Source organism: Mizuhopecten yessoensis, unplaced genomic scaffold (assembly GCF_002113885.1).
Source record: "Mizuhopecten yessoensis strain PY_sf001 unplaced genomic scaffold, ASM211388v2 scaffold7635, whole genome shotgun sequence".
Taxonomy (NCBI): Eukaryota; Metazoa; Mollusca; class Bivalvia; order Pectinida; family Pectinidae; genus Mizuhopecten; species Mizuhopecten yessoensis.
In genome coordinates this window covers 387,977-398,304 of record NW_018407146.1, presented here as the reverse complement: position 1 = coordinate 398,304, position 10,328 = coordinate 387,977, and the positions used below count along the sequence as shown (strand labels likewise).

The window sequence follows — 10,328 nt, the reverse complement described above, 5'->3', positions numbered from 1 at the left end:
CCCCCCAACATTATTAAACTATTTTCAAAACCAGATTTGAAATGTCTCAGATTTCACAAGTAGATTAATTCCTATTGATCCTTAATCTTACATGTTCAATTTGGAAACTTATAGGAAGTTACCGCATGGAACATTTATTGTTGACAAAAATTTTAGAGAAAAGGAGAAAAAGGATCAAACTTATCAAGGATTAATGAAGATACTGGTTAATATAATACGCCGAGCCCGCTAAGAATCTGATCTAAAGTTTAACATATTCAAGTAGGTGTTAGATTTAATGAATTAAGTATAAACAAAGTAGGCTTCGCTTATCTTTGTTAAGTATGAAAACCCTTCCCAGCCAGTAAAACCCACCTTATCTAAATGTGTGTCCTGGATAAAACCACACTAGTAGTGACTGTTGATATGGTTCTAAGGTTGAAATAATAGCAAATGTTCAGTACAAGGTCGAGCAACGAAGCACGTATCTGGCCTACTAGCACTTCACTACACTACACAACCCTAGCATATTAAAAATCACGTGATGACATGATAAAGGTTTACAAAATATTGTCCGGCAACTATGACCATAAAGTATCTGACATATTTAATATCAGGGAATGTTCATCTGCACGTGGACACAATTTTTTAAATTGACAAATTGCATTGAAGATTAAATATTAGAAAGTGTTCGTTTACACAGAGAACAGTTGATGTATGGAACAATCTTCCGTCAAATGTTGTGAATTCAAGCACAGTTAAACAAATTGTATATAAATTAGATGAACACTGGCAAAACCAAACGCAGAAATACAGTTTTGAAGCAAAAAAACCTATCTAAATGTCTCAACTTTGTTTTTTTCTTTTCTTATTTCTGAGCCGACTGTCAAAGGATTGTAAAATCCTAATTTTGTCAAATTAATTCTATGTATCTATGTATATATATAATATGATAAATATCTCGATTTTAACTGAAAACCAAACGTTATCGGCATGTTTATATGCATATTCAATACAAATTACAACAGCAACTATCAGAATCTAGATAACCTACAAAGAATTTACTCCATGATACGTGCCTTGAAAGATAATTTGCTTTATTACTGTGCATGTTTTCTATTGAGTGCGGATAATTGGCTTAATACTGTATCCTCAGATATCCCAGTTATGTCAAAAGAAGAAGAAAATGAAGAATCTGCTACATTTTGCAAGGAAAAGCTTCAAAGTGACTCTTTCAACTCAGAGACTGGTGTCAAAGAGGAGGAGATTGAATGTATACTTAAAGGCCCTCCTGATAAGAGTATGTCCTTCACAACGAGAATCCAATCAGATTCCATCTACAAGGAGAAAGCTATCCTCAGTCTGTGTTTATGCTGGGCCTTCGTCACATTGGTACGTGAAAAAGCATATTTACTTATTTAGATAATTAATTATTCTTGGTATGAATCTTTAGAATGCAATACATTTATACAACTTTTTATTTTAGAATTACATGGTTCTTGTGATTCAAGTTGAATTCCCCTGTAAGATTAATTTGTATATTCAGGGATATCAATTCATGTTGCATATCTAACAATTTGAGATTCTAAAATGTGTATAACAAGCATAATTCAGATTTTTAAAATTATCTTAAAACTGAAGTTTATTCTGTTACAGGGATGGGCGTCTGGTCAGTTTGGCCCAGCCTTCCTTGACCTTCAAATCATCACCAGGACAAATGTAAAGAAAGCATCTGGCTTCTTGACCAGCAGAGCCGTGGGGTACCTGGCGGGTGGTATCCTCACTGGGTTGCTGTTTGACCGAATCAGCAAACTTCTCATCGTGGCACTATTTCAGTTTGCCGGTGTAGTGATATCAGCCGTTCTACCCTGGTGTTTCTGGTTCGAGATGATGATAGCGGTGCAGTTCTGGGCTGGTTGTTACTGCGGGGGAATCGGTGCCAGTGAGTTTTCTTTTTTTATGAATTTTCCAATGAAGAGTCTCTAAGCATATACAAACCCATAATAACATTCTATGTAAAGAGCGTATCTTCCTTTCATCATATCCTATAGGTACTTATCAGACGTTTCTTTTAAACCTGCTTGGTAATGGAACCCCTGCAGGATCGGAGTAAGAATAGGTCTGCAATGTAAGCATTAGAGGGGTCTAATGTGTGACTGCTTAGGAATCGGGCGGGGGGAACATATCGCATCCTCCCAAAACACACACGCATACACTACACGCATGCATCTTGCACACAGGGTAGGCCTCCTTAAATGCTCATAGCTGTTGATAGGACGTTAAACTATACTAAACCAAACCAATCCTAAATTAATAAATCATATTTCATATTACAGGCGGAAATGCTCTCCTGATGTATATTTGGGGGCGGGAAGGTCGGTCATATGTACAGGCCTTACACTTCGCCTTCGCTATTGGTGGTATCACGTCTCCATTGGTGACGTCTCCTTTTCTACAGGAGACACATGAGGATACCAACGACATAGGAATCACTGTTACAGGAAATGTCTCTTCGGACATATATAGTGACTGCAGTTCCAACATGTCTCAACGCACACACAATACTTGCATCAATTCCAATACTTTTTCTAATGAAACAACTGCGTCCGGGTATGACATCGGCGACTCTAGACTATATGTGGCATATTGTGTAACAGCAGCAATGCACATATCTTGTGTCGTACCTCTGTTTATCCTATATGTAAGAGCGAAACGTCAAAAGAACACCTCAACACAGAAAATAACACAGGACATTCAACGAATTTCTAGGGAGATCACGTTTGGTTTTAAAATTCTTGTCCTGCTTAGCCTGAGCTTTTTCGTGGCAATTTACTGTGCCATGGAGGATACATTCACGGCCTATCTGACAGCGTTCTGCGTTACACAACTTACCTGGTCAAAGGTGCAAGGCTCCTACGTCACGTCGCTGTATTGGGCAGTCTTCGGGTTTGCTCGCTTCTTGGGAATTTGGGTTATACAATTCATCAGCCCGACAACAATCATTTGCGGTTTAACCATATTCTTGTGTGTTGGTTTAGGGGCGCTGTCAGTTTCAGCAAGCTTAATGGTAAACGAAGGTATATGGGTATGCACAGTTTGCACAGGTGCATCCATGTCTCTAATCTACCCATGTGTGATTATATGGACAGAGGAGAAACTACTTCCTGTTTCCGGCAAAATCGTAGCTCTCTTTATGATAGCAGCGTCAAGCGGAACTATGACCAACCCCATCATATTAGGGTATCTGATGGAGACATTCACACCAATGTGGTTTACATACCTCCTGTTTGGGGAGAGCGTGGTGTTGATGATTCTGTTTCTCGTCCTGTTACTAATAGCACGGGTATCAGAAACTAAATTTGGTACCGGTAATTCGCATGATTCTGTTACAGTAAATATAGGCCTAACATCAAAAGAGCATGTTTAATGAGGAATTAAAAAAAAACAAAAAAACTTTATATATTTTACAACAATTATGAAACAAATTGTGTTAACTTATATTAATCACTCTGGTTGGCCCGGATGCTAGAGCGCGGGAGCTCTTAGTTTGGTAGGAAACCAGAGTACCCGGAGAAAACCCACGTGGTCGGGCAGGTGACCCCATACCTTTTCACGTCCGATCGGGGAATCGAGCCCCGGCCGCCTTGGTGAAAGACAAGTGCGCTATCCACTACACCACCCGACCACCCTCAATCCAGTACATGATAAACCACTTAGGGATCCCTATCCCGCCGCAGGCAAGACACCAGAGAATTCCCCTGCAAGGATTCATACATTCATCTACATTTGATATAATAAAACTGTAATGAAACTGAACCAGGAAGCTGCTGTTGACAATGAAGCTCAGTTGTGTAGAGCGAGAGTAAAAGGATAAGAGGTCCAGCAGTTTGTTTTTTATTTTATTATTTTTACATCAACGTTCCACAAGGTATATATTTATTTTGGTAAAGATTGGTATTGTCAAATCGGTAAAATGTTTCCAGATTATTGTCATAGTTTTTGGCTTGGGTCCTTAATACAGATAACAATTTAAACTTCCGAAAAGAAAACCATTGCACACAGCTTATTTAATTTCTAATCTCCTATTTAATGGGCTGTTAAATTCATAAAGTAGTGCGGTGTTTATAATAAATATGTATAAATATTGTATGCGTGTGTATGTATTTGCTTTCTTGCGATAGCGCGATCTGATTCCGACTTTAGAGTGTTACCTAACTGAAATACCATACCGAAGGCACCCAGCACTGTATTCCACCCTGTCACATTATACTGACAACGATTAGACCATTGTTGTTATCGCCCTAAATGATAATGAAGTCATTTTTATGAGCTTGATACAGGCCGCCTACGGACAGAGCTAATTGCCTTCCTCTCCTGGGCAAACGTCCAACAATCAGGCCAAAAGTGAGATATTGCCAAGGAAAATGCGAAGCAACAAAAATAATTATTATAAAGTAGAGATAAATGAACACAGACCCCGCAGTAGGTCCAGCAGATTTACTTTTTGTGTTCCTGTGTCTCCAAAAGCAAATCCCCAACTCTGTAAGATGAGTTAGAGAGGATTTCTGACATTACATGTGTATCAAGCAGCACAGGAGTAAATACCAGGTCAAGAGTCGAGAGTCAAGAATCTTTATTTAACATCGCATATACATGTAACATAATAACATAAGCACTGTAGTGCTATTCTTGCGACAAAACATATATAAAATTTAACAATTATCACAATACTTATGGATATATATATATATATATAAACAAGATAACAATTCAATTTAAATATGCTACAATTATAGAGTAGTACATATGCAACCACAGTTTATGCAAAAAAATAAAAAATAAAAAATAGTCAACACTAGTATGTCACACAAGTGTTACAAAAGACAAGTTAAGACACTATCATAGTGTAATGTACACATAAGCTATTGTAGCAAAGTGTAAAAATGTACATGATATACACTACTAAAGTGTGCATAAAAAGAGACAATGAAGTCATAGATAGAAACAGAGAGCTATAATCATGATATTGTAAAAAGTAATGATCTTTTAAATAATGGAGCTCAAGTCTAAAATGAATATCACAGGCTGTATGTAGGTTGATACCAAACGGGGAAAACTCACACTATATGGTGTATGTAGGTTGATACCAAAGGGGGACAACTCACACCATATGGTGTGTGCAGATGAGCAGACCTTAGTGTCCCAGGTGCGAAGCAGCCCACGAAGTTTTCAGTTAATCGAAGTTCATTTGGTAGGCTGTTCCACACCTGGGAAGCTGCAAAACGGATCTCGTACCATCGATCTTTACCAGGTTATCTTGTCTAAGATTGTAAAACACTTCTTTCCTCTCAACAAGATTTCGTAAAATTGATGAGGAAATATCATCTAAAAATTTACAAACCTCATAGGCCATATCTTTCAAACGTTTTACATGTAAAAAAAATCAAGTTTGTGTCTTCTTAAAATATCAATGACTGGGGAAATATAATCATTTTCAATAAAACGAAGTGCTCGTTCCTGAACTTTTTCCATTTACCTAGTATTTGTCAATGTACAAATGTGCCAGGCAAGTGGACAATAGTTAAAATTTGATAGAATAAAAGACTTCAAAATATTATTTTTTTCCTTTCTTTGTAAGATTTTTACTAATTTAAGAAGAAAGTCAATATCCACACCTAAAAGTTTCACACTGTCTTCGCACATAATCTCAAGGCTTTCAATATTAAAAGATTTGATAGAGTTACTTGTCTTTTTGCCAAAACATATTGCCTGGAATTTCTCCGGATTGGCCTTCATACCATTCAAATTAAACCATTCTATAAGAACTTTGCTCTTATTTTCTAAACAATCTTTCAAATATAAATAACTGTCACAAATCTTAGAGAGCGTGTTGTCATCTGTCTACAAAAGTAAAAAATATCATTCATAAAAATATTAAAAATTAGAGGTCCTACAATAGAACCCTGGAGGACCCCTTCTTTACATCGCCCCATTTGCTGGTCTCTGACCCCAGTCTAACCTGCTGTTTTCTGCCACTCGGGTAGCTGCTGATGAAGTCAATAGATGACTTACCCAGTCCATAAGCTTGCAACTTCCCGAGTAGCAGATTATGAGGAATGCAGTCAAATGCCTTGGACAGGTCCATCAGAATGGCTCCAACATGCTGATGGCTGTCTAAGGCCTGCCTGCCTCCAGTCCTCAAGAGCTCGCAGCAGGACACACTGGCACTCGTAACCGCTTCTGAAAGCTGCTAAAAAAACTAAAAATTGGCTTAAGATATTCACTCTGTTGGTTATGAACAAGTCTTTCAAAAATGTTGAAAAAGAGGGTAAAATACTAACAGACCTGAAGTTACTCTTTTCCATAGGGTTGTTTTTCTTAAAAATCGGTAAAACCTGTGCCTTTTTCAGAACATCAGGGAAATGGGAAATAGTTACACAATGGTTAAAAAGGATGTTATGACAGGTGAAAAAGCAGGTCCTCCATTGTTTATTTTAAATGTATACCTATATATAGGTATATGATATATATATATCATGGAACATTTGAAGACTTAGTTCTCCTAAGTCTCTAGATGGGAAATCTATCTAACAGCCCTAGCTTCATTGATCATTTTGTTTGACAGTAGAAATTCTAGAATAAAATTATCATCGTTGCTTCCCAAAGCATTGTCCTGACATATGAGCCTATTTAATAAGACAATCTACCCTAGAAAGCTAATATATAAAATGTCAGACATTTTTCAAATATGGCGGAGCAGTCATTTTTTTCTCAATTCATGTTCATCCTTTTCCATGTCTTTCGTAAACTCTTAACATATATTTATGAGCTCATGGACATTGGTCTTGTTTTTCTGTCAACAAATGCGCATTGAACAAAACTGAATAAGATGATGCAAATCTTTTCCCCTGATGTTTTAGTTAGCTGCATCGTTGCTGATTGTTATATCACTTCATGGATGCTCCATTTGTGTCATAAACATTAGCGTTGATCAATCTCTTTTATCCTATCGCACTAACACCTAAAATACTCAAACGAAGGCTTAAGTACCCTGTGTTTACTTTGACGGTCGCAATGACATGTTAGGTTGTACATCATTAAAATAGCGTTATGTTGCAATGCAAAATAAGTCGACATTTGATCATTTTAATCGAATACCGGGTGGTAGATAAATGATCATCGGTATCAAGGAATTCTAAAGAGCCATATATATATATATTGATGTACGAGTTTATTTTCAATTCATTTCATGCGAACCTCACCTTTACCTCCCTCTAAATCACTACTGGACGCGCAACTTCACTGGTCACAACTGATCCATAACTTTTTTGAAGGAGGTGATATCGATTAGTCGACAACAATAAGCCATGCCAATCGCTATACTTCTAACAATTTATCTAAACGATCATAGAATGGTAGGTATACATCTATCTGTATAAATATCTCATGAAATGCATTCTATAAAACTTAAAACCTCAAAACAGTGTGGTTTTAGAGAAAACATCTGAAATTTCTAGAATCTAGTTGATGCTGCAAAATTTCCTCATAGTAGTGTGTATGTACTTAAAGGTCTGTAACAAAAGAAAACAATAGAATCAGGAGCGTAATAATTAGCGCAATATCCTAATGACGTCACACTTGACAGCAAGGCTGTGCGCTATTTTGAATGGGATACTCAACGCAATTCCGACGTTTTCTGCTATTTTCTGGTATTCTTGCTTATAAAAATGTTATGAATGGTATATTTAGGTAAATACTTAAGAATGTGTACCAAACATTTACCATAACAACCACTTATTTTACTGTTGCTTCATTTGAATCTGAACAAAAAATCGTTGCCTTTGAATGCAGCGAATAGAAGATACCGTTATGATTGGTCAATATCAAAAAGTGATATTTTCACACTGTATCACTTTTGATATTTGTCACAGTGTGAAAGATATCAGTTTTATCAAGTTGATAGAATCCGTTATCATATGCTTACTAATAATCACACCCTTTTTGTATGTGTTATAAGTCTAAATTTCCACAAGTTGATATCAGCTCTGTCACACCCCCTTGAAAGTGATATCACCCCCCCCCCTAAATAGTGATATCACAACCCCTAGAATAGTGATATCACNGGTTTCATGGAAAATTTACAAAGCCCCACCAAAATTTTAATAACCATATCATTTTGTAGGAATTTGGGAATTTCTAAATGTTGACTTTTTACGTATAATTGTTACTGTTTTGTTTATATACATCAATATTATTATTTTTTCATATTATTCCCGACAACTGATTGGCCAGGAATGTATCATGTGTCCACCGATAAAAACCGATATTGACTTGGAGCGCGTGATTTTTGTTGAAGGACTGGGTGTTTCTAAAAACAGAATTATGACGCGACTCCAAACAAACGCATCGTCCCGCTTCCGTAGATTTTTGCGGTGATTTTTTTTCCGTCAGATTGCTAACATTACTGTTTTGAAAATAATAAAACAATTGTAGCCTTTGGCTGAGGTCGATACCTGGATTTATCAACCCGAGAAAAGATATGTTAACCTCGGACTGCGTCCTCTGTTAATATATCTTTTCTCGGGTTGATAATTCCAGGTATCGACCTCAGCCAAAGGCTATAATTGAATATTGTTTTTGTTACCATTTTATGAATTTAAATAAAATAAAGAAATTATTTTTTTGTGTATATTTTGTTTATTTTAAAGGGAAAAAAACATGATAAAAAGTTTATGATATGACCATTTTGATATCACACCCCATGTCTTCGGCCCTCTGGCTGATATCAGGTCTCTCGGGCTGACATGGGGTGTGCTAACAAAATGGTCATATGATAATTAGAGATTTTGTTTTTATGCATCATTGTTTTTGTAACTATTTTTATGAATATCAGTAAATAAAATAAAATAATACAACAATCGTTGCTGCCAATTCCTCTAAAATCTCCTCGCAAATCTACGCTATCGTTGTTTATATATATAGACGACAGGGTGTAATACTATAATAAGCAAAACCAAATCCGGAAGCGGCGCCATTCGAATATCTTCATTACGGAAAGTTTAACTAAACCCAGATCAGCCCTTGTCGGCCGGCTCAACAAACTACGACAGGACAGCTACATAAATTCCCTATGGACGATGGATGGTCGAATTTTTTACAAAACTGGCGAAACAACAGATAAAATTCTTATTAAGTCGGAGGCATGTGTGCGAGCACTCGAGGCAAAGTATCGTCCACATTCTGTTGAAAGCACATCATCCCCGATGGTTTCGACCTCCTCAGCTTCCTAGGATTCCTATGACCCGTAACCAGTTCCAATGATGGTTACGTGAAGGACCGGAATTGTGTATAATACCAAGATTTTTTTGTAGATTAAAAAAGTCAGAGTCAGTCATTTTGATTGTTGTGAATACACACCAGCGCTTAAAAATCGTTCATATCAAGCTGCACTTGTAAAACTTGCGCTGATATGGTGCTTTTGAATGCTGGTGTGTTTTATCTACTATCATGTACTCAAGATTACTACTCCATAAACACGTACTATGGACTGTCGTATACAAACCGCCCGAATGTCAGAAGACCTGCCGGTATGCTTCCGCTGATCCTCGATGTTCAGGGGTTGCGCTCAATTTCGCTGCGTAGAGAGCGAAGGTGGGCGTAACCCCTGGATATCGAGGACGGTTTCTGCCGTATTTAGATAATTGATGTAAATGCATGTTTTTGTTTTGTTTTAGTGGTCGGCCTGTTTTATTTATTTTATTGCTTGTTTGTTTGGATATACTTAAATTCCTGGCTATATAGCCTATGAATATAAATAATTAGATGTCCCATCGCTTCAGAACTGGGCAAATCCAAAAACATCAAGGGGTACACCGGTGCTTAACGGTTAATTATACAACTCTCGAACGTCGTTGAAGACATGCTAACGGTTCTTCGGTAACACACGCGTTCACGCGTACATTTATACGTCAGCCCATATAGTTCGACACATCGCGCATACTGTATCAACCAATATATGAACGCATTCTGTCCCACATGTACGCACCATTATATCTAGGTTGGATTTTCTGAATCCACCTATAAGATATATGTCTAAAAACAATTTATGTATTTTCTTATTTAAAAAATAAATGCACTCGTTTGAAAACTGCCCTGACCTCTAATCATGATTCGAATGTGTCCAAGCCTGCTTGATTATTTAGTACCTGCTTTGTTTGACATTTTACACATGTATATGAGCAAACCCATCTCCACTTTGGGAATGTTAGATAAACACACCGGCGCTTTCAATATCAGTTCCATATCAAGCTGCATTTCCGCAATCCAAATTATATTATTTTGGTATTGGA

The 10,328-nt window shown here is 37.0% G+C and overlaps 1 protein-coding gene across 3 annotated transcripts in view; it reads left to right on the top strand.

The window, feature by feature from the left end:
• The window catches only part of LOC110454013 (sodium-dependent glucose transporter 1A-like), a 5,584-nt gene extending 1,458 nt beyond the window's left edge, over positions 1-4,126 (top strand). For 2 of the 3 annotated variants that reach the window (XM_021503313.1, XM_021503312.1), the window contains exons 2-4: positions 1,136-1,371; positions 1,636-1,921; positions 2,316-4,126. In XM_021503313.1, coding sequence (XP_021358988.1) covers positions 1,136-1,371; positions 1,636-1,921; positions 2,316-3,406 — 1,613 coding nt within the window. In that variant the 3' untranslated portion in view covers positions 3,407-4,126. Of the gene's footprint in view, positions 1-956; positions 1,372-1,635; positions 1,922-2,315 lie in introns of those variants that run through there. The other variant, XM_021503311.1, reaches the window with a different exon arrangement.
• Positions 4,127-10,328: the final 6,202 nt, after the last annotated feature.